A 24384-nucleotide genomic window follows, 5' to 3' on the forward strand; every position below is an offset into this window, starting at 1 on the left:
AAGCTGAAAACAACATACCTTCAATCACATACAAAAGCTCTACATTTTACATTCTCTTCCCACACATTTTATGTGCTGTTATACTTTGTCTCTTTTTTATATTGTGCATCCTCTTACAAATTATTGTAGCAATATTACTGTATAATACTGTTGTCTTTTAACCTTTGTGCTAGAGATAAAAGTTATTGCCACCATTATAGCACTAGGGTATTCTGAATTTGACTATATTTTTACATTTACCAGTGAGTTTTACACTTGCATATGTTTTCATGAGTTAGTGTCCTTTCATTTCAATTTGATGAACTCCTTTTAAGACAGGTCTAAAGGTGATAGACCTCCTTAGCTTTTATTCATGTGGGAATGTCTTTATCTCTTAATTTCTGCAGGACTGTTTTGCCTGGTATAGTTTTATTAGTTGGTAATTTTTTTGTTTCAGTATTTTGAATATATCATCCCACTCTGGGTTTGCATGATTTCTGCAGAGAAATCCACTGAGAGCCTTCTTGGTTCCTTTGTATGTGATGAATAATTTTTTTCTTGCTGCTCCAAAATTTTTCCTTTGACTTTTAACTTTTTGATTTTAATTTGTTTTACAGTAATCTTCTTTGAGTTGTTCTTGACTGGGTTTTTTAGCTTTCTGTTCCTGGCTATCCATATCTCTCCAAAGATTTGAGAAATTTTCAGCTATTATTTATTTAAATAATCTTTCTGCTCCTTTCTCTCTTTTTTCCTTCTGGGGCTCCCATAATATCAATATCATTTGCTTGATGATGTCCTATAACTCCTGTAGACTTTCTTCACTCTTTTTTCTTTTTGTTCCTCTGACTGGCTAATTTCAAATCAATAGTATTCCAGTTTACTAAATCTTTCTTCTGCAGGAGTGATTCCTTTGTTGAATTCATTTACTGAGTTTTTCCTTTCTTTTAACTGTTATCTTCAATAAAGGATTTTTGCTTGGCTCCTTTTTTGTGTTTTCTAGTTCTTTAATTATTTTCTTGTATGTTTTCCTGATTTCACTTAGTTGTTTGTGCTCTCTCGCATTTCACTGAGATGATTAGCTTGAATTTCTTTTGAATTTTTGTAAGGCAATTCATAGATCTCCATTTCTTTGTGGCTGATTACTGGAGCTCTGTTAGTTTCCTTTACTGGTACCATAGTTGCCTGATTCTTTTTGATCCATGCAGTCTTCGGTTGGAGTCTGTGCAGTTGATAAAGCAAACAGCTCTTGGTTGGAGACCATTTACAAGGTTGTTTTCTGGATCTGCAGTTGATGAGCTTGTTACAAGGGTCTTATGCAGGCATGGTCCCTGTCTGGTTCCTGGGTATATGGGACTCCCTTCGGTGCCTTGTTCAGTAGTCACACTCAGACAAGGGTCTGCTTCAGGGTCTACAGCTGGCTACTCAGACAGTGGCTCGTTATCACATTTGTGGATGGGTGTGATTCCTAGGAGGGCTCCTGCCAAGGTGGATCCCTGTGTAGGTGGTATACACCCTGACCTTTGAGTGGCTGGAATTGAGTCCCAGGGCTGTTTTAGGGTCTACAGTCTAGATTGAGGTTTGCAGATCTGGCTCTGGAGGCACAGATAGGTATGTATCCTGCCAGGGCCCTGGGTGGGCTCGACAGCTCTCTGCCTGTGGCTGCAGGGGCTTGATCCAAGTATGGGGCCATGTTGGGGTCTTCTTAGGCACAGTCTGGAACATCTCCTGCTTGGTCCCTGTGATATCAGTGATGCTTGGTGAAATATGGCTGGTACGAGCTGAAGCTGTCCCCGGAAGTTGGGCCCTTTTTTGATCTTCAGGAGCACAGGTGGGAATGTGTCCTGCTGATTCCCTGGTCCAGCAGAACTGCTGATAGACTAGCCGTGAGGAGGCTGGAGTCAAGTATAGGATCCCTTCAGGATCTCCAGGGCCATAGACAGGAGGGTCTCCTGCTGGTATCTTTGCCAGCAGGACTGTTAGTAGACTGTGGCTGAGAGGAGGCTGGAACATAATATGGGGACCCTTCTGGACTCTCAGACACAGAAGGGCATGTTCCCTGTTTGGTCCCAGGGCGAGTAGGACAGTTTAGGGTCCCTTTGAGGGGGCTAAAGCTGAGTATAGGCCCTGTCCTGGGTCTACAGTGTTGTGGATAGGATTGTCTCTTGCTAAGTCCCTGTGCCTGCAGAACGGACTGACTGTGAACTGTTGCTCATAGGGGCTAAATCACAGTTACATGGTACTTTCAAAATCAACAGTCAAACTGGCATTTCCTCTCCCCGGACTTACATCACAGATCCCTCTGCCACCAGCAGCCAACCAGGAGGCCAGGCAGAAAGTGATAGCTGGCCCCAACTTCTGTCCCTCCTGTCATCCTTTCTCCTGTAGGTGCTGCAGCACTCCGGGTGCTGCACCTTGTAGATCTGGAAGAGAATCAGATGTGAGCATAATGTCATCAATATAATGATACAGGTGCACTGTCGGCAGTTTCTCCCATGCTGCCAAGTCCTGGGCTACAAGTCCATGATATATGTTGGAACTGCAGAGGTGTCCCTGCAGATAGACAGCAAACATCCTCGGCCACCCTTCCCACATGAAGGCAAACTGTTCCTGGATCTCCTGTGTTATGTCAATAGAGAAGAAAGCATTAGCAAGGCCCTCAACATGATGTGTCACACCAGGGAAGTAAAAGGACTATGAGTGCACATTATGATGTCCACCTTCTCCAGCTCCTCTAGGGTTTCTCCGATTTCTTTGTGCCCCCTGGCAATACATACTGCTTAGCATTTGTCACTTGCCGAGGTACAGACAGAGCTATGGGCGAGTGCTTAGCAAGTCCCCTCCGAGCTGCCTTTACCACACAAATCCTCAGTCGGAACTCACCTGCAGTGGTCTGTAACCACAGGTCCTGCAGGGTATCCAACCCCAAAATATATTCAGGGATTGGAGAAATATACACAGTGCACTGCTTTGGGGGTAAATGCCCCATTCCCAAGGTATTTTGGGCTTTCTTCACTCTAACTGCCTTACCCCCATAGCATATATCACAGTGGGGGTCCCAGGAAACCACTCAGGGTTACCATAAATCAAAGAACATTCAGCTCCGGACTCCACCAGTGCCAGAACACATTGTACATTCACTGGCGACCAGTGAATTGCTAACTGTACATGTCATGTGGCCTCCAGTCCTCACCACGCCCACAAGGTGGAGGCCTTGACATCCCCCCCCACCAAGTCAAACCGCAATCCCCAATCACCCTCCTGTGGAGTCAGGGACCATGGAAGTCCTGCAGGGACATGGGCCAGGGGACAGGCTTTGCCTCTGGTTTCCGTGTCTTGTACTTCAGCGGCTTGGACCACTGCTTTGGCTTTAATAGGTGCCACAGTTCTAGGAAGATCCTACTAGGCTCTCCATGGAGTATTTCTTACACTGCCCCTGCCTTTATCAAATCAACCCATAATCTGGGTCCTCAAGACCTTCACAGGGCCCTGTAAACCTCTTTCAGCCGCGGACCATACTTCCTTCTGAGCTCTTCTGATTTCAGCCTCCCCCAGATCTGAGCAGCAGGAGTGACCTCACTTACGGGTTTTCCTACGTGGAGGAGCAAGAACAGTCACTAGGGACCCAGAGAAGGATGGAGGAGCTGTACGGAGCACCAGAGTCCTCATCCCCGTGGTGAACAACTCCTCACAGGGGCCCTGTCAGTCCACATAACAGCTCTCTCAGTAACTTTCCATGCCCAGCTCCCCAGCACCTGCTGGAGTGATGCACGTGTTTTCCAACTAGCAGGGAAATAAGGCAACTCACTCTGATTAGGCCAAACTGCCCTTAGGGCTGCAGTCAGGCAATCCAAAAGTACATCATTCCCTGGTGCTCATGGGCATTTTGTATCCTCTGCCAGAGAGATGGGTGAGTCATCAGGGAAGCCACTTTATTCATTTTGGACCCAGACGGAACAATGCCCTCTACACCTAAACCCCAAAGATGCAAAAGCCATGTACACAGAGGCTCCAGCTCGGCCTGGGTATAGTCGCTGAGCGTGGAGTGCTCGACAGTGGGGTGGGGTCTGCTCCACTCAGCGAGGAACCCGCGGTTCGCGTAACAAATCAGGCAGGCCTTCAGTATGGGAGAGTTGGTGCCTCAGGCAGCAGGCTCAGCAACAGCTCTGTCCTTGGTCCCACCCCGTCATTGTCCCCTGCACCTCCTACCCTGCTGTCTGCTGTCTCCAGGGCTGAAGGCACCACCCCTTCCTTCACCACCCCCATGGGCTCTCTATGTCCTGTTTTTCTGCTGTCCCGTCCTGTGCCACCAGTGTCTCTCAGCAGTGGGAGCTGTTTTCTTTCCCTTCTCAGACCACCCCACAACTCATCTTCCTGGACTCTTGCCATTGGAGGACATTTCTCTCAGTAACCCTTTCTAATGCTGCAAGAAGCAACCACCCCACTTTTCCTGCCATCTCATGGCCACTCAGTTCCCGAGTCCCTGATTTTACCTAGGGTTGACTCCACGGCCTCCAGTGTCCCCATTTTTCCCAGTTTCGGGGGAGAGGCCCACTCCTCCAGGAGGCACTTTCCCGCAGACACCATCCCCACTGTGGGATCTCCAGGTGAGGCCTCGCCATCCACAGGGGAATACCTGCCACCCCTAGGGAGGGTCCCCAGATGTATCCCCACCACCTCTAGGGAACTAAGTATATCCACACCATCTAAACAAGCAGTCCACACCAACAGGGAACCATGAGGACCAATTTCAGGTTCACCAGATCCTGCCAACTATGCCAGATATAGCCTTGGAGGGATAGATGTTCCCAGGCCAGGGCAAGTCACCCTATGAGACTGCAAAACCGAAATCAGTCAAGAGAAAGGGCAGGTAGGGAGAAAGGCGTTCATTTCTTACAGTCGCTAGCCAGGCTCAGCACCATCCAACTCCTCCAGCCACGGCTGATGCTCTCCTTCCCCTGCCCGTCCGTTCTAGCAGGAACTTTTCCAGATGCCAGACCAGGAATGTTACATACCAGGAATGGAGGGGAGGAGAGAATGGCCATTTCCTCTCCACCCCTTGTCCTGGAGGTTGCAAGACCCTGCACTGGTTACAACCATTGATCTGTAAATGGACTTAAAAGGACTGCTGGATTCCTTACGGGAAGAGATAACCACACCGAGAAGCAGATATCCAACCAAGAGATTTATTTAGCGGCAGCTACGTGGCTGCCCGTGAGAGTGAGAGCAGTAGCGCGGGCTGGGGAGCTTTGGCTTATATACCCTATTAAGGCACTGGCACCAGCTAATTGGCTATGGAGTCATTAGGGTTAGCTGGTGGGACTTTATTGGTCTGCGTCACAGGTGTTCACTTGTCGTGAGTGGGAAGCTGAACTTAATTCTGGGAAAGTGAAACTTAATGGCCACCACCTTAGATGGAAGAGTGTGGGGGTTGGGCACCAATTTTACTAACAGGACTATGGCTAGGTAGGAGGTTCTGGAAATTCTGCATTGACCCCCTTAGCTCTGTGCCCTCTGGAGCTTACACACAGGTTAGAGGAATGTAACAATAGATTTATACTAACTAGATGAAGCACTTGTGAAGTGCCAGGCCATCCAAGCCTTCTTTCTTCCCAGGGTAACTCCTTCAATGCTCTCTGTGACCTCACGTAGTCAAGACCCTACGATGATGGCCAAGGGACAGGTGGAGAAACTGTGCTACCAAGGTCGGTGACTCACCCACAGTCAAATGCCTACTAAGTGGTTAAAGCGGGATGTTGAAAATGAGCTAGTAGATCTTTATTCTGTGATCTTAACCACGACATTTGTTCCGTAAATATGTCACACCACGAACAAAATGGATGAACATATCCATTTTGTTGCTGCATCCAAACCCCACTGCCTTATGTCTGAAAAACAGAATATGTGCGTAGAAGCCGTGACACATACACACTGATATGGGCTACCAAGCTCACTGCCCTGGGCAGTGTCAGGACCCTTTAGTACAGAAAGCATGAAAAGTGGGGAAGTGACTGGTTGTCATGAAATGTGGCTGTGACAGCACATCCCCTTGGCTGTGCTGTTCACACCACACAGTGGTCGCAGGGTATGTGCTTCCTAGGAGGGATTACTGGGTTCAGCATACAAGGCTGCCCACCACATATGTCAACGGGAGGCCCTAGGGTATGGTCCTCAGAGAACGGAGACCTCTGTAAGGTGGATGCCTTGGAAGTAGATGACAACACCTGGGTCTCCTGTCATTGCCACCCCCTTCAAGGTGCACACATGAAAATGGCCTAGAGGCAGGGGTGACTTGCTCAAGATCACATGGCCCGAACCCAGGCCTGACTTGCGTGTTATTCAACGCTCCATGCCAACCCTGGTTGGCATTGTTCCATCTCTGAGCCTGTGTGTCAGACACACATGACACCAGCCCCCAAGAGTTGGAGGTGTCATCCATATATCCCTGAGGATGTACCTAGGGAGGAATGTCTGGCATGACCCTGCCTGTGCAGGTTGGGACATTGGGTAGCTCCTGGGAGGCACTGTGGGTTCAGCAGGACAGGGAACTGGTGAGAAAAAGAGGTCTGAACTCAGCTCGTCTCCTCAGAGCTGGGACCCTAGGGACATTGCCAAATAGTGAGGGGAGGGTTCTGGTGGAGATCTGTGTAGTCATGCATGGCAAGGGGTCCGGGAGGATGGGCAGTCAGCAGCCCAGAGGGGCATGTGGGCGTGTCTGAATGCAGGGAGGGGCCCATGAAATGGAACCTTCATGTCACTGATGACACGCCCAGTAGAACCTGAATTGTGACCTGGTGCCCAGTTCCTGGTCACAGACCCCAGTCCTGCTCACTTGACCGGAGACGCTCGACAGAGCAACATACGGTCTTGTTGTGCAGAGCCTTCTGAAGGCATGGAAGTCAGGGAAGCAAACAGGGGCGGTCTTCCTGCTCGCTGTGGGCGTTGGCTCAGAGACCACCTCCAACGCCTCTGTCCGTGTTGTCCAAGGAACCCCGAGGTAACACAGGGCACCCCAGAGCAGGCCACCCCAGGTCCAGGCCCCAAGTGTGACCCATCCCGGGATGACCTTCCCCCCGGCCCCTTCTGTGTGCGTGCGGTGGGTGTGGGGTATGGGCAGGACTGAAGGCTGGGGAGGAGGGGGGCCATTTCTGGGTGCCAGCATGTTGTGAGGTGATGGCCCCCTGGTGGGGCAGTCAGTGTCACACCTCTGGTCTCATCATTCAGGACATGGAGGTGAGTGTTGGGACCAGGTACTTCCACGCACGTGTTAGTCCTGAGCCCAGGGTTTGTCCTCTCCTTCCCTCAGTGACCAGTCGTATGCAGATGACCCTGTGTGCCTGATGTCAGGGGCAGGGTCTGAGGCCCACATTTCCTGAGGGGAGGTCCAGGCAGCCCCAGGTGGCACCTCCCAAGCTACTAGGCACTAGCTTTTTGGAGCTCCACCCAGGGGAGCGTGGAGGAGCTGGTGGATGGATTCACCTACTCCATCTCTCTAGGCCTGGGGCAGGCTGTCTACACCCAGGACCCCGTTCCAAACCTGGCAATCTGCCAGGGGCTTCCCCACGAGAGTGGTTGACAGTCCCACTCCAGAGGGCCTGGAATCTCATTCCCTGGGGGCACCCCTTCCCTCTCCTTGATCGCACCCCAGAGGGCTGGGGACTCTCGGGTGAGTTGCAAACCTCCCTCGTCCTGGTGGTTCCTGGGTTTCCCACTGACGATACACCCCCTGCCCCTTTCAGCATGAAGAGGAGTCAACTCTCCATGCAAATAAGATCCACAGGGGGAGGGCTCCCTGGACAGGTGTGAGGACGGCACAAGAGACCCCTGTGCTGGAGCTACAGCCGGTGTCACCTGCTTCAGCCCTGGGGCCCGGAGCACCTGCCGGAATGGCACCGGGCCTGGCAGAGCCAGTGCCAGGTCCAGAGCCCACCAGCCCCTGTGCGGCGATCTCGGACATCCCGGGAGTGGTCTCGGGCCCCGAGGTGGAGCCCCATGAGCCTTCAGAACCCAGCAGGTGACCCATCTTTGGATTCCCACAGGCGGGCTGATGACTGGGGACTTCTTATTTGGGAGGATGGGAGAGGATGGGGTCCCGGGACACACAGGGTCAGGAAGGGGGAGGAGCAGTTGCCTGGACAGGCAGGGGAATGCAGAGTGGCCAGGCCCACACAAGGGTGGGCTGGGACGGCAGTGTGGCTGGGAAGACCAGGCTTCACACTCTTCCACCCCCAGGCCTTCCCCCAGCCCCAGGATGGGCCAGGCTAGGCGCCATGCCTGGGAGCCCAATGATGTGACCAGCGTCCTCCATGGCAGCCAGCTTTCATCTATCCCAGAGGGCCGAGTCCTCCACCACTTGGCCCAGGAGGAGCACCTGGGGCCCACTGTGGCAGAGCCGGAAGGTGAGGGGCTGCAGCCAGGGAACCGTCTAGGGTGGGCTTCCTGGACCAGGGTTGCCTGCAACGCAGTGAGGGCTTTTCTGTCATTGTAAGGTGTGGGGAATCAGCCCCGGGGTGACCCTTTCTCTGTGTCCTCCCTGCTCCAGAACCACGGCAGACGCAGCTGGCTCCAGAGACACAGGGAGGGCCGGCTTCATGGCTAGAGCCAGTTCAGGAGCTCCCTGAGACCCCTGTGCTGGAGCTACGGCCAGTGTCACCTGCGTCAGCCCCCGCAGAGCCGGAGGACGTCCCAGCAGTGCCCTCAGCCCCACTGCCGAGCCCTGAGCTTGAGCCCCATGAGCCCTCAGGCACAGGGCCCAGGGCACCTGCCAGAATGGCACCGGGCCTGGCAGGGGCAAAGCCAGCTCCAGAGTCCACCCTCCTGGCATTCCCCCCCCGCCTGGTTGCCGAGCAGCTGACCCTGATGTATGCGGTGAGTGGAGCGGGATCGAAGTTGGGGTGGGCCTTCCCTGTGCCATGCGCTGCCCCAGACCTGCTGTCCCGATGTGCACTCCTGTGATCTGGGCCCACATGCCACCTTCCCACCATATGCCCTGAGAAACTCTCCTCACCCCCAAGCCTTCACTGACCACACGGACAGTAGGGCTGGCACTTAGGGATCCTTGCAGACCAATGAGAAATAGCAGAAGGAAGGTGGGCAGGGCCTGGCTGGGGTGGGAGGGGCAGTGTAGTAGAGGGGTGCTCAGAGAGGTGCTGCCAGGGCCTTAGGTCCTCAGGCCATTGGCTGGCAGGCCTCCACAGCCTCCGCACTTCAGAGGCCCCTGCCATGTACCTGACAGACAACAACAAAGGCCTGGTTGGAGTTGTTTTGGGGGTAACTGCACCTGAGTGGGTAGCGGGATCCACGGGGTGACAGAATGGGAGGCAGATGCCCCAGGACGTGCAGGCATGAGCTGCCTTGTGCTGCAGGGAGGAGGTGAGGGAGGATGCCTGTTCTCAGTGAGGCCCTCTGTTCCCCACCATTGTGGGGTCCAGTGCATCCGTTCCCGGGTGCCTCAGTGGATGGAGTCCGAAGCCTGGACTGCCATAAGGCTCACACCACATCCTCAGTGGCCTGGGCTCCAGCTCTGACTGGTAACCACCTGGGCCCAGGGGCACCGTGGACACAGCTAAATGACACCCCCTTGCCATCCCCAGGAACTGTTCACCAAGGTGGCAGTGGACGACCGCATGACCCGCTGCGGGAGCCAGTCATACAACGGAAACGTTGAACACCTGGCCTCCACCAATAAGATCATAAAACAATTTCATGATGCAGCCAACATGGTCATCTCCTCCTGCCTCGGGGCCCCAGGCATGACGGCGCGGGACAGGGCCCGAGTGGTAGAGTTCTGGATCCAGGTGGCCAAGGTGTGCCATGGAACAGCCCCCAGGGTCCATCCTGGCATGTTGGGACCTTCTCCCCTCCTTGGCCAACTCTCAGGATGGAGTCCTACAGTCTGACCCTGCCTGGTCCCTGGGCCCCTCCTGCCAGGGACGTGCTGACCTGGACTCGCAGGCCCCGAGGGTGGGACAGCCATCCCTGGCCCCTTCCTTGGGTTGAGATACAGTCCTCCACCCAGGAGGGCTGCTCAACAGGTACTGGGTGTGCTGGGCTCCCTGGGTGCCTGTCTCCTTAAGGACAGGAGTTCATAGGGGGACAGAAGCAGGCCACGTTCTCAGCTCTGTCTTCCCTCCCAGGAGTGTCTGGACCTCGAGAATTTCGCACACCTCCATGCCATTCTCTTGGCCCTGCAGAGCCCTGCCATCAGTCGTCTGCAGTGCACCTGGGGACGTGTTTCCTGGTAGGTAGTCCTGTCACTAGGACCAGGGGACCTTAGTGGACCAGAGACACCACCCCTAGGTCTGGCAGTGTCCCCTCAGTCGGCTGGGGCTCCTGGGAGGCGGCAGACCCTGGGGACAGGGGCTTACAGGATGGCGGGCCCTCAGAGCCCCCGTGGGTTAGGCCAGCGGTTCCCCCTCAGGAATCGGGTTTCTTCGTCAGGTGTGGGTTGAAGCCAATGGGAGATGTTCAGCATGTGTTTTGCAGCAGGAGATCTCTGTCCCAAGGACAGCCACCTGTCCCAAAGCAGATCTGCCCCCAGGAGAACTGCAGGCCTCAGATTCCCCAGGACTAAGAGCCATGGTGGAAAGCCTCATGCAGGCTAGTGGAAAAGGGGTCCAACACCCCAAAGCCTCCACCTGTTGGCCACATGTCTCCCTCCTCTCTCCTCCCCTTAGGAAGAGCTCCAGGATGCATAAGAGACTTGAAAAAGAGAGGTGGCTTAACCGGAAGAGGCTCCTCAAGGTAAATGGAGGCTAGAGGTCTGGAGGGAGGGGATCCTTGGGGCAAGCCCTCTGCCGTGCTGTGGCCCAGCCTTGGGTGCTGACTCGAGGTGTGCATGGTGAGAGGGGACAGCTGATGGGAGAAGTAGGCTCCGCCTGGCCCCCAAGGTGTCCTGTTTGTCTCCCTCCCTGGCTCCACTTGACTGGGGGCCTGACATCCAGCGAGGACCCAGAGGACAGGCTCCTGTCAGGGCTGGGGCTAGGGCTGGCACTGGGCTGGCAGCAGGGGTGGGGCCTATGGCAGAGCAAGGTCAGCCCCTCCCCAGGGCCCCCTGAGCCCATCACTGCCCCTCTGAGGCCTCAGGCTCCTCATCTGGTCAGGGAAGGTTGTCACCCTGGGGTGCGGGCCTCCCAGGTGAGCAGGGTCCAGGGAGCACAAGATGGCCTTCAGCTTTGTGCCCATCCCACCCGGTCGTGTGAGGGGAGCCATGGTGATAGCCAGGTGACAGTGAGTGTTCAGGGCACCCTGGGAGGCAAAGGGAACTCCCCTGACACTCTGCAGGTGAGGAAGCCTCTCAGGACGGCCGGCAGTGGCCCAAGGACACCCATGAGTATAAGTGTGTGCTGGAGCTGCGATCGCCCTCAGCTGAGAGCCTGCTGGGGGTGGGGACAGCATAGCACCAGAGGACTCAGGCGAGGCATCCACCAACCAAGCTCTGATTTGTGGGAGGCCATGTGGGAGGGGAGCATGAGCACACCTGAGTGACCTGGACCTTGCAGGAGGCGACTTCCATGGTGACGCAACAGCATCGTTTCCTCCGGGAATCTGAGGATAGGCAGGAGGTGAGAGTGGCCTGGCCAGGGTCATGGCTGTGGGGGAGACCCTGTACTTGCTGCTGGTGCCACCAGCCCTGAACTGCCAGGACTGGGGTGACCAGGAGGGAGAGAGCAGCTGGGTACAGAGAGAAGTTGGAGGACGGGTGCAGGGACCACGGGTCTTGGGATTGGCCAAAAGCCAGCCCTGGGAGGGACAGGAGGGGAGAGCAGGGCAAAGGGAGGGCGTGGGAGGAAGCACAGGGTGGTCCAAGGGGAGCTAGGGGCTGCGAGTGAGGGGTTCAGGAGAGGCTCTATGGGCTCCCCTGAGGTAGACGGGGCACCTCCCCACCCCAGTGGCACAGCATGGTCCCCATCTTCGGATTGTTCATGGCTGGCCTCCTGGTCCTAGTCAAACCCCTGGAACAGAATGATGGGAATGAGGCCAGAGGGGCACAGGGTGTGCAGGATGGTGAGCTCTGAAGAGGAGAGAGACCCTAGTGAGCTGGAGCTCTCAGCACCAGGCCACCCGCCTCTTGGGAGTCTCCCCTCCACCCCAGGGGCTGGGCTCCTTGGAGAGGGCAGCCAGAAGGACCCCCTGCCCCCCTTAAGCCCCAGTCCCAGCCCCAGGGCAGGTGGGGCTGAGGGCTACAGGCTGCAGCCTCTGAGCAGGATGGCCTCTCCCTCAGGCCCTGCCCAGGGGGAGGGATGTTGCTCCTTCAAGGCAGGAAGCACAGGAGGGGGCTGCCCGTGCCTTCCTGCCTGAGGCCTCAGTCTCCGTGTCATCAGAGAGACTTGCATGGGAAGCTTGGCCTCAGCTCCCCAGTCCAGTCCCTCCTCCTCGGTACCCCAGATCCTGGCCTAGGTCTGAGTGCTCCAACTTGAGAAAGGGTGGGGAGGTTTAGGCCTCATTCTGGGTGCAAGGGGCTGTTTCTGATGCACTTTGGCTGCCTTGGTGCCTTCCAGGGTGACGGGATGAGACGGAGTTGAGCTACTGTAACACCCCGCCACAGAAAGTGAGGGGGGGGTGCAGAGCCCCTGGGCAGGACCCTGTCCGGCCCAACCCCTGGGTCTGACATGTCTTGAGAAGGTTAACACACCCAGAGCTGAGGACACTCAAGGCTTCGTCGGGTGGGGGATGGGGGTGGCATCAAGATGGCCTTCCTGGAGGAGCAGCTAGAGACCCAACAGTGGGAACAGGCAGGGCTAGATAGCATTGGAGGGAAGGCAGGTTCCCACGGGAGCAAAGATCAGGGACCATCCCATTGCTCCGCTCCTCACGCCCCTCCTTGTGTGCATCCTGTCCTTCCTCTGCCGCAGGAAAGTTCCATCCTACGTGAGATGCTCATACACAAGTACGTGGCCATGACGCATCACCTGCAACCCGAGGAGCACTTCAGAGCCTTCTTCCAGGCCGTGGAGACCCTGGATGACCAGAAGAGGTGAGGCTGGGCAGGACTCACGTGTGGGTTCCAGCTGCTGGCAGGCTCTGGGAGAAGGGCCCCTGACATGTGGCTCCAGGGACTCACAGGTGCCCCTCTGTCCTGCAGATACACCCTGTCCTGCCAGCTGGAGCCCCCAGGCCAGAGGGCCGGCAGAAAGGGACTCTTGTTCTTCAGGTCCCGCAACATTTAAACTTAGTGGCCAGAGTCAGGTAAGTTTCTGGCCTGGGGCCATTCGCAAGGGGTGGGCTGCTCCCCAGCCTCAGGGAAGCTTCGGGCCATGCTGGGTGTGGGGGGTTGTACTAAAGACAGGTTGGGCTGGGATTCTGCTCCACCGCGCAAACAGTCCTGTCAGGCTCAAGGGTGATTCCCCTCCCTCTCTGGGACCCAGTTTCCTCCTCTGTGAGTGGGTTATGCTCATGCGCCTCACTGTGACAGGGACCCCACGGGTGACGGTGATTGACAGGACCCTCTGCACAGGGCCAGGAGCACAGAGGGTAGTGAGGACAGGGTGGAAGCAGGATAACGGGGGGAACCTGGGATAACCTGCCTCTTCTGTTCACCTGCATGGCCCTGTAGCTGCTGTCATCAGGCCCACGACCCAGCTGGTACCCTGGCTGTGTGCGGAGGAGAGCTTCCCCTTTGGACAGGAGGCACCCGGCGCCCCAGGACCCTAGTCTGCTTCCTGCTCCTCTTCCTCCCGCTGCTCATCCTGAGCCTCGTCTGGGGCAGGTGCTCTTGCACCTCTTCCATCAGCAGACTTGGGCAGCTTCCCAGGCTGCTGCTGCAGGCTCAGGGACCCGTACGTAGCTGCAGCCAATGGAACAGACTGGAGAGCGCAGATATACATCCAAGTATATATATGGTCAATTAATACATGATAAAGGAGCCATGGACATACAATGGGGAAATGACAGCCTCTTCAACAGCTGGTGTGCGCAAATTGGACAGCTACGTACAAGAGAACGAAACTGAATTATTGTCTATCCCCACACACAAAAGTAAACTCGAAATGGATCAAAGACCTGAATGTAAGTCATGAAACTATAGAACTCTTAGAAGACAACATAGGCAAAAATCCCCTGAATATCAGCATGAGCACCTCTTTTCTGATTTCACCCATTTGCAGAGTATAACAACGAAGGAAAACTGAAAGAACAAAACAGCAACAGACTCACAGACTTCAAGAAGGGACTGGTGGTTACCAAAGGGGAGGGGTGAGGGAGGGCCGGTGGGGAGAAAGGGAGAAGGAGATTCAGGGGTATCATGATTGGCACACATGGTGTGTGGGGGGGAGCCGGGGGATAGACAGTGTAGCACAGAGAAGGCAAATAGTGACTCTGGCATCTTACTACACTGATGGGCAGTGACTGCAGTGGGGTATGGGGGGGACATGATAACAGGGGTGAATGTAGTAACCACATTGTTTTTTCATGTGAAACCTTCATAGGAGTGTACATCAATGATACCTTAATAAAGTAAGTAAGTAAATAAATAAATAATCTTACTTCTTGGCAAATAGTGAATCTGTGGCATCTTACTTCACTGATGGACAGTGACTGCAAAGGGGTATGGGGGGGAGTCAATAACATGGCTGAATGTATTAACCACATTGTTTTTCATGTGAAACCTTCATAGGGGTGTATATCAAGAATACTTTAATAATAATAATAATAATGAAGAATCTTACTTCTTAACTTCCTGGGTGTTAAAATTCAATCTCATCTTTAAGATGGGATCCTTCCTGCCTTTCACTATGTTGCCTGTGACTGGGTTTACTTGCCACATTAATTGCCCAGGTTATGTATTACTTGATTAGGGGCTGGAGGAGGAAAAGCAGCATCTGGGCAAAGTAAAAAATAAACTGGGCCTTTGAGCAGGCTAAAGTAAATTTTACAATAGCCTCATTTAATTGACACAATGAAGACATGGGCCATGCTGAGGCATTTTTCTTATCTCGGGTATGTATGTTCAAACATTCCAGGCCAGGTTACTCCTGGCTCCTTAGTTTTAACTAATCTTCACTAAAGAATGCTTATACTCCTAGGTTGATATTTTACTTTGGAGAATTAACGTGACTCTGATTTTGCTTAATTGTTTAATAGGGAGTTTTGGTAGGGGTCTTTTACCGGAAGCCCTCACGCTAGTCTGACTACACCCACGGTCCCTGTCTCAGAATCTCTGTGGCTAGTTATAAATTACTCAGCTGCAGACTACAAACCAAAATGACAGAAAGATATAAACTTTTAAATACAAGAAAATGCACTGTCAGTTCCGAGACCAAAGTAAAGAAACTTCATTCCCAAGTAGAGAAAACTGAGAGATACCTCATGAAACATTTTTTAATTTTAAAGGCGCTTCCTCCAGGCGGCCTCTCCCCTGCCGCCCCGACGCGGGTCACACTTGAATTTCGGCCCGCCCGGCCGTCGCCCTCGAGGCCCCCGCCTGATAAATCCACACAACGCAAAACGCCCGCCGGCCTCCCCGTCTGCACGGCCCCGTCCCGGGACGGCGGGAGCAGGGCGGCGCCGCGGGGCGGAGAGCAGCCGCGCTCACCAGCTGGGCACGGACGGAGGAGCAGCGGCTCCAGCGAGCCCCTCCCACGCTGCCCCGACGAACTTCGCCGGCCGCTTGGACGTCCGCTCTCGGCGCACCCGCTCCGCTCCCTCCCTTCCCGTGCGGCCCCTCCAGCGGGACGCGCCGACTCCCGATCCCCGGCCGGGCCCCGGGAGCCCACCACCCGCTTCGGCCGTTTCCCGGCCCCACGGGCCACGCGCCGCCCCCTCACCGGCTCCACCACGACCTCAGGCGAGGGCAGGGGACCCCGCGCCCCTTCCGGGTCCGGCTGCGCCCCGCAGCCACCTACCTTCCAGTCTGCAGGGCTGTCGCTGTCGCCTTCATCCCTGAAGTGGGTCCCGCTCTGGACCCTCCACCGCAGATCTGCAGCAGCGGGAGCCACTTCTCGGCCGAGCCCTCGACGGGCTTGGCGATGCGGTCGGCGTGGGACAGGTTGCCCCACGCGTTGCGCTGCTGCCCCTCAGCGGCCGCCGAGGCCGAAGGCACGCCCACGGCAGCGTAGGGGTTCCCGTTCGCGCCGCCCGACGGCGCCGGCTGGAGGTGGCAGAGCTCGACTGGCTGAAGTCCGGCCGGGGCAGCGGCTTGAAGTCCGGGTTGATCCTCACCACCTGGAGCGCTTCGGCCAAGGTGACCGCCGCCCTCCGCCGCCGCGGGAGTGCCGAGAAGCGGCGCCGTGATCCCAGCGGGCGTGAGGAGGCGATCCGAGGCTGGGGGGCGAGGTCGGTGCCGCCAGCGCACGCGCACCTAGAGGAAGGCGCAGCCGAGCACTTCGCGGGTCCATCAACATCTGGACTCCGCCGGTTCCGCTGCGCAGACGGGACGGCAGGGCGCTCCTTCGGACACAGCCAGCGGACCGAAGCATGCAAGGAGCCGCGAGAGGAGCCTCTCCCGGCGGTATTCTCGATGCTACTAACTGGAATACGGTGGCGGCAGCTCCTGCAGCTACTACGCAGCCGTCGGACTTAGGTGTCTCCGCGAGCGCCCAATGGCTGCCTTCGCCGCGGCACCGGCCGCCTCTGACTGACGGACCCTGCGGCCAATGATCCAACGGCGCTGCGCTGGCAGCCACTGGGAGCGTGGCTGGGTGGGGCCGGGGCGGAGGCCGCGCAGGGCTGTTTTTTTTTTTCACATCCCGGCTCGCCACCTGGAGACCGCTTCTGCTTTCCGGGCGCCTTCGCGTGTCTGATGCCCTCGACCGCGCGGCGCGCTGTGGCTGCCAGCCGCGGACCCGCGTGCAGGAGGCAGCGGCACTTTGGTTACTGCTGAGGCGCGGGGCCGAGCGCTCGGGGAGCCGGGGAGCCCGCCGCTCCGCCTCTCCCGACCTCCGCGCGCGGCCGGGACGGCGCGGGGTTCCACTCTGTATAGTAGTGCCACAGCATTCTGTGTATTAATTTTGTATCCTGTAACTTTGCTGAATTCAGATATTATCTAGAAGTTTTGGAGTGGATTCTTTTGAGTTTCTATTATATACAATATCATGTCTTCTGCAAACAGGGACAGTTTGACTTCTTCCTTACCAATCTGAATAGTGGTTTTTATTTCTACCTGGCACAACTTCATTGGGTAATTGCCATTCATATTGAAGTGCTAAGGTAACTAAAGTACTACAGATAAGTAACATATCAGGAATGTGCATTTTAAAATAAGTTATCCGGTCTTTTTCTTTGTATATATTTTTTTCAGATGGATTGCAATTACCGTGGATATGTTGCAGGTTTCCAAATTCTCTTATGTCACTCAACACTTGTTCAGGACTCAGGTTGTAGCCTATATAAAGATATTCCATGGGCAGTATTAGGTCCTGGTAGTCTATGAGCTGACCCTGTTTTTCTTTACTTTTTTTTTTATTTTTTATTTTTATTTTGGTATCATTAATCTACAATTACATGAAGGACATTATGTTTACTAGGCTCTCCCCTTCACCAAGTCCCCCCCACATCCCCGTTCACAGTCACTGTCCATCTACATAGTAAGATGCTATAAAATCACTACTTGTCACCAAGTTCACAGTCACTGTCCTTCAACATAGTAAGATGCTGTAAAATCACTACTTGTCTTCTCTGTATTGCACAGCCCTCCCTGTGCCCCCACCAACACTATACATGCTAATCGAAATGCCCCTTTCTTTTCTTCCCGCCCTTATCCCTCCCTTCCCACCCGTTCTCCCCAGTCCCTTTCCCTTTGGTAACTATTAGTCCATTCTTGGGTTCTGTGCTTCTGCTGCTGTTTTGAGTGAAATCATTTGGTACTTGTCTTTCTCCGCCTGGCTTATTTCACTGAGCATAATACCCTCTAGCTCCATCCATGTTGTTGCAAATGGTAGGATTTGTTTTTTTTCTTATGGCTGCGTAATATTCCATTGTGTACATGTACCACATCTTCTTTATCCATTCATCTACTGATGGACATTTAGGTTGCTTCCATACCTTGGCTATTGCAAATAGTGCAGCGATAAACAGGGGTGCATCTCTCTTTTTCAAACTGGAGTGCTGCATTCTTAGGGTAAATTCCTAGAAGTGGAATTCCTGGAGCTGACCCTGTTTTTCTAGTTCTAGTCACCTTTATTATTTCAGTTCCCTAGAGGGTGAACCAGATTTCCAATAAGATAGAGTTGATCACTGTGCCAGCCTCTATTCCCGAAGGGAGGCTGCATATTGATTGTGCTGAGATCTGCTGCTTGAGGCTTTGAGCAATCCTGAATGCAAGAGGTGTTGACTGGTCTCTCTATACTCCTTTAGTTTTCCCAAATTCCTTCTTTTTACCAAGTTCTTGATTTCCTGTTATGCATAATAATTGTAGAATGCCTGGATATGATGGAAACTTTGGCTCTGCTCCCATTAATTTTTAGATGAGTAGTATCTTCAGCCCACACAAAGAAATTATTTAGGACATTGAACGTCATGCGGGCCTGTCTCATGTCTCACAAAGAAGAAAGGGACCTAAGACTAAGGAAGAGAGTGCCTAAAGGTCCTACAGGCTATCTATACCCGAGGAAGGGGTCTTAACCAGTATAAGCACATAGATCCATACTTTCTTTTAGATGTTCAAATATTTCTATTAGAATATTTGTAATATAAAACATTATGCATCCTGTGGTATTACTGGTCCAGCTCTGGGGTAACAGAGGTAAAGAAGAATAAAGAGGTAGAGTAGAAAAACCAGGGTGACTTTAAATGTAAACAAAATATTCTGACCTAACTTTCTCATTTGAGTATTAGATTGTGGTTTTGGTAGAATCATTTCAGACTTGTTTGATTATTTTAACATTCTGGGGAACACTGCAGTTTAAAAACATCTCATATGGAATTGAACCAACAGAGACTGTATCAGGATTCTTGCACATCATTTATGAAGAAGGAAACGATAACCCTAATATTCCTCTCCTGGGAGACAATGACACATATAGCCGTAATAATTTGCAGTATCAAGACAGTAAAAGTTCAGAAGTAACTGTTGGCTTTTTAATTTTATCTTATTCGGTATAATTTTGTGAAATGAAAAGCATTTTCAGAGCAAAATTTGGTGACTTGCAAATGTTAAAGTCATTTTACTTCATGAAGGCCCTGCATGATTTTTAAAATGGATAGAGAACGAAATTAAGCTTTTTGTTATGCTTGTTATTAGGTGAAAATTTAGCAAGAATGTAGGTAATTAATCTTGGAAACAGATATACGAACATAGGATTAAAGAAACCAAAGACTTAATTTTCACATGTGGGCATTTGGATAGTTAATGTAAATTATTTCATTTCCTGAATTATTGTGATAATTTAGGTGAAAATACTATGTGATCTGGATTTCTAAGTTAAGTCTTTGTTTCATTAGAGTTCAGAAATGAATCATATTAGTGGCCTACATAAGGTGCATATAAAGCAAAGTGATGAATTCTTCCTCCACAAAGACCTGTAAACTGTCATAGAAACATTCCCAGCTCAATTGAACTGCCATTGATCATAGACTTTAGTAATATTTTTCTAAACCATATTTTTTTATCATAATATTTGGTAGTAGGAAAATGTGCCCACATGGAAGGTTACTATGAAAATCCAAGAGTAAGGAGAGAAAGATTTATGTTATAAACTTAATATTTCCAGTTTCAGCTATTGCTAAACTCAGATGATTCCTGGGGATCTCACTGAAAATTCTTACTAACCATGGGCACTTTTTGGCCTGGAATTTTCTTAATAGTACCTAACTTTTGTTTTTGAAAGCAGTCTTGTTATGTAATCAGTAGCGACACAACTCTCAATTTATCTCTGAACATAATTTCAACAGAAGGTAAATTTGGGCAAATTCCTCAGAATTCACGTGTGTTTTTCAGAGACCCAGAATTTTTAAGTTACTTCCTCGATATCTTGCAATGCATATTGTTGTGGATAAAAATCTGGTAGGTCCTTTTTTATGCATTGTATTTTTAAATGATTTACATTTGTCTGTGATTTCAATAATGTAATAAAAATTTTGACCTTTTTTGGATAAATGTTTATTTTGCTTTTGCAGTTAAGTTCTTTGAAATTGTAAATAAACCAAGTGTTTGTTGATTCATTTATTATATGTATACGATGTCTAACTGCTTTTGTAAAGTGAAACATCTTTTCATTTACTAAAACTTGTCAGTTATTTTTCTCATTTTCAAGGAGACTGCCAGTGAAAGTATAGATTAGAGCTCTCTCTTATTCAGCTAAGTCAGTGCCTTTTTCATGTCTATAATTAATCTTTTTTTAGGGGGGTGGTTTCTATTAGATTAACTTCTCATTTTATCCATGTTATTTTCCTAATATTGTGTGTTCTTGTAGACCATGAAACTTTCTTAAGACAATTATCCTGAATTCTTCTGAAGCATAACGAACAAGTTCTTACATGGTGAACAAATTCTTACATAGTGAATAAGTTTCTGATAGTGTCTAATCTTATTTCATTAGGGTCAGTTATTAAAGCTATAGGTTTCCTTTGGTAGCTTGTTTTCCCTTTTTTCCTGATCCTTTGAATCCTTATGACAAAATCCATTCATTTGAGTAAGTGGTCTCCTCTAGTTTGTGCTCTGGTAAAAATTAACCCCAAAATCTTAGTGGCCAAACACTGCTTATTTTCCATTCATGCAATGTCAGCCTCTCCAGGACAGCTGTTTTCCAGGTGTTGGCTCAGTGCTCCAGAATGCTTAGATAAAATTATTTTGGCATTTTTATATTGATAGCTTCTTTTCCAACTGTCAACCCAATAGAATAGCACACCAGAGACCTGGACCGCAGTAAGGAGATACTGCCCATCTGAAGCGACATTCACCACTTTTGCCCTCATTTTATTGACCAGAATGAATCACCTGGCTATGTCTGTCTTTAAAAAAGAAAGGGTTCCTGCACCTTAGAAGAGAACTGAACATTGGTAAATAAGGATAATGCCTAGTACCAAAACTAAACACAAAGGGAATTCATATTCTTGAAAGAATTTGCTATTAGAAAAGTAAGGGTGAAAAATGTATGAACAGGGTTTTCAATGGAAAAACTGTAAAAAGAGAAATGTAAGAGAACAGGCAAATAGTAAGAGCATAAGTTGATGATAAACAGAAACATTAAATCAGTAAGTAAATTGACAACTGGTTGGTACAAAAGAAAAAAATGGGTAGAAAGTATTAGGCAAAAGAGAAGTAAACTTGTTAGGGTACTAAAAAGGATAAATGATGTAACTATGGCTTTGGAGAATAGTAAAACAAACCAAATTCAATATTAAAACAAATTTGCAAGTGCAAATTTGATTGTGTTGTATACCTTAAACTTACATGATGTTATATGTAAATTATATCTCTAAAAGCTGGAAAGAAAGAATTTGGGTCAGTTACCAGTATTAGGTATAGCTTTGAAAGAGAGTTCTTTAAAACATTTCAGGAAGTCATAGTTCATATGCTAACACTAGTTCTAGGATATAGGAAAAGCATGGTACTTAAATTTATGTGGACTGCGAATATTTACTAAGCAACATTCATTTGCTTAATTATGACAGTGTGTACATGCACACACACATCTTAAAGCCACAAACTTCTAAACAAAATGTTGCATTAATTTTGATAGTATATTAATAGAATACAATGATCTGGTCAAGAAATATGATGGTTTAATATTAAATAATGTTACTGAAATATGTCAAAAGACAAAAATCATTATGAATCTTTATCAAAAAAGCCTTTGATAATAATTGAGCTCCGAATTTTTTTTTTTGAGAGGGCATCTCTCACATTTATTGATCAAATGGTTGTTAACAACAATAAAATTCTGTGTAGGGGACTCAATGCACAATCATTAATCCACCCCAAGCCTAATTCTCATCAGTCTCCGATCTTCTGAAGTATAAGAACAAGTTCTTACATGGTGAACAAATTCTTACATAGTGAATAAGTTCTTACATGGTGAACAGTACAAGGACAGTCATCACAGAAACTTTCGGTTTTGATCACGCATTATGAACTATAAACAATCAGGTCAAATATGAATATTCGTTTGATTTTATACTTGATTTATATGTGAATCCCACATTTCTCCCTTTATTATTATTATTATTATTTTTATTTTTAATAAAATGCTGAGGTGGTAGGTAGATGCAAGATAAAGGTAGAAAACATGGTTTAGTGTTGTAAGAGGGCAATTGTAGATGATCAGGTGTGTGCCTGTAGACTATGTATTAATCCGAGCTAGACAAGGGCAACAAAACATCCACGGATGCAGAAGATTTCTCTCAAAACAGGGGGGGTGAGGTTCTAAGCCTCTCTTCTGTTGATCCCCAATTTCTCACCTGATGGCCCCCCTGCGACTGTGCCTGTCTTAGGTTGTTCTTCCCTTGAGGAATCTTACCCGTCTCTGGCTAACCAGTCATCTTCTGTGAACTCCCAATTTTTATAAAAACTTTAGTATAAGGAGATTTACTGAACCTGTATGTAGTGAACTGATAAACATTTAGTAAATAGGTGTTTCTGAACATGACCTAGAAGAATACTAATCTTAAACAGAGCTCCACTTAATAAATATTTGAAGTTTTCCTGTGAAAAATTGGGAGCACACCTCATATACCTGGCATAACCATTGGTACTTAATGTTGTCCTGACATTTTAAAGCAATTAGACATAGAAAGAGATTATTGAAATAAAGATTACATTAGAGACCAGTTAATGTGGTCATGTGAAAGGATGTATTCAAACACAGAATCCAGGATCACTTCAACAGTGAACCTGTCTTGAAGGATTCTCCCTCTCTCTGCTTATATTTTTTGATTTGTAATATTTTAGAAATAAGTTATTTTTTGAAACATCACATTTAAAAAAATGTGGTACCATATTCATCAACAATAAGTAATGCCACAAGTTGGGTGCATTAACCATTGTTTAAAAAACAAAGCTGTTAAATATGTTTATGTATTTTTATAGAAATTAACCTTTTTAAAAATTTATAGAAATATCTATAATTATATGTATATATATAATTTATCAAGTTATAAATTAAATTTATTCATTTATAAATTATTTTAATCATTATTTATGCACCAGTATTGATTTTCTGGATTTCAGTTGGAATGTAGGCTATTTTAGAATATAGCTAATTGTACATTTAAAGGGTATATGATGTGTTAATGACATCCACTAGGTTTTAGAAAAATTTATCTTTTTCAGTTTGATTACATGGGCGTTGATATCGAGTCTGTAATGCAGAAGGTTATTCAGATAATTGGCTTTGTTAACACTGTAAGTTTTGAAAAACTTTTTTGTTTATATATTTCTTAAATATAGGCAATATTAATTGATGTGCACAATATTTTGCTGTGCTGTTGAAGAGTTTCCATAATCAAAATACTGAATTAAATGTCTTATGTATATTTTTATAAAAGTTTCATGTTGAACTTAATTAATGTTTTCATTTATCTTTTACTTTTAGATGCTTAACCAGTTAAAACTGACTGGTATAATATCTTCTATAGAAATATGATCACATAAAAACAAAATTTCTACTACAGGGAATCCTAATCATATATTATCAAGATTTTTAGAGTGGATATATAACCACCTCTACAGACCTCATCATACTGCATACTTACTTGTGTGAGTATAGTATTCCATATTTGTACAGCATCAAAGGAGCAACCCAAAATGATTTCATATGCTAATTCTGAAAAATAAGCATTTCCTTCCTTTATACTACGTTCTATAAATTTGACAGACACCTTGGGATGGGGAAAAATAGTAGTTAAAGTACTTGTCCTCAAGGAACTAGTGTGAGACAAGACTGAAAAACTTTTATCAACAGATATAAAATAATCTGATAAAGGTAAAATTTCATGAAAGTATTGAAATAACTGAAGATTAATTATGGATGTGACAGTTTCTTTGATTTCTCTTGTCTTATGAACTTTAATTACCTCCTATCTCTACATTCTTGTCTCTCATCTGATTAATTCTTATGTTTTTATTTTTTAATAACATGAGAATATTGAATTGTTACACTATCTAGAACCTAATGCACAGAAAACTATTCATCTTTGATGAATAAATAATTCATTATTCATCTTTAATGAAAGAACAGATGACAGAAAATTGAATTTTCAGGGCTGTAAATATAGAGGAAAAAGGATAAAAATTATAACCATTAGCACATTTTGCATAAACTTATACTTCTGGATGTTTATCAAATTCATATTTTACAAATATATATTGAAATATTCTTACCATTGAAGGTTTGAGAAAATGTATTAAATAGTTTAATTCAGAGTAGCATGGTGCTTAGGACATAGTAATTCTTCGCTAATGTTTGCTTCTATGAAAGTTATTATCATTAGTAATGCCACTCATAAATGCAATTATTAGGAAAATTATTATTT

The 24384-nt window shown here is 48.8% G+C and overlaps 1 protein-coding gene across 3 annotated transcripts; it reads left to right on the forward strand.

Moving 5' to 3' along the window:
* The first annotated feature begins 2405 nt into the window (after positions 1-2405).
* LOC140845196 (ral-GDS-related protein-like) lies at positions 2406-15860 on the forward strand. Of its 3 annotated transcripts, XM_073218985.1 has the most exons (12): positions 2406-5681; positions 6855-6973; positions 7716-7990; positions 8209-8375; positions 8519-8844; positions 9570-9782; positions 10113-10216; positions 10653-10719; positions 11478-11540; positions 12831-12952; positions 13061-13164; positions 13532-15860. In XM_073218985.1, exons 1-11 carry the CDS (start codon positions 5606-5608, stop codon positions 13143-13145), a joined length of 1617 nt encoding a protein of 538 aa, XP_073075086.1. In that variant the 5' UTR covers positions 2406-5605; the 3' UTR covers positions 13146-13164; positions 13532-15860. The 3 variants fall into 3 exon arrangements, with proteins under 3 accessions (XP_073075086.1, XP_073075087.1, XP_073075088.1); XM_073218986.1 differs by lacking the exon at positions 11478-11540; XM_073218987.1 differs by lacking the exon at positions 6855-6973 and having other exon boundaries at positions 2408-5681.
* The last annotated feature ends 8524 nt before the right edge of the window (positions 15861-24384 follow it).

The sequence above is a fragment of the Manis javanica genome, chromosome 12, assembly GCF_040802235.1.
Source record: "Manis javanica isolate MJ-LG chromosome 12, MJ_LKY, whole genome shotgun sequence".
NCBI lineage: Eukaryota > Metazoa > Chordata > Mammalia > Pholidota > Manidae > Manis > Manis javanica.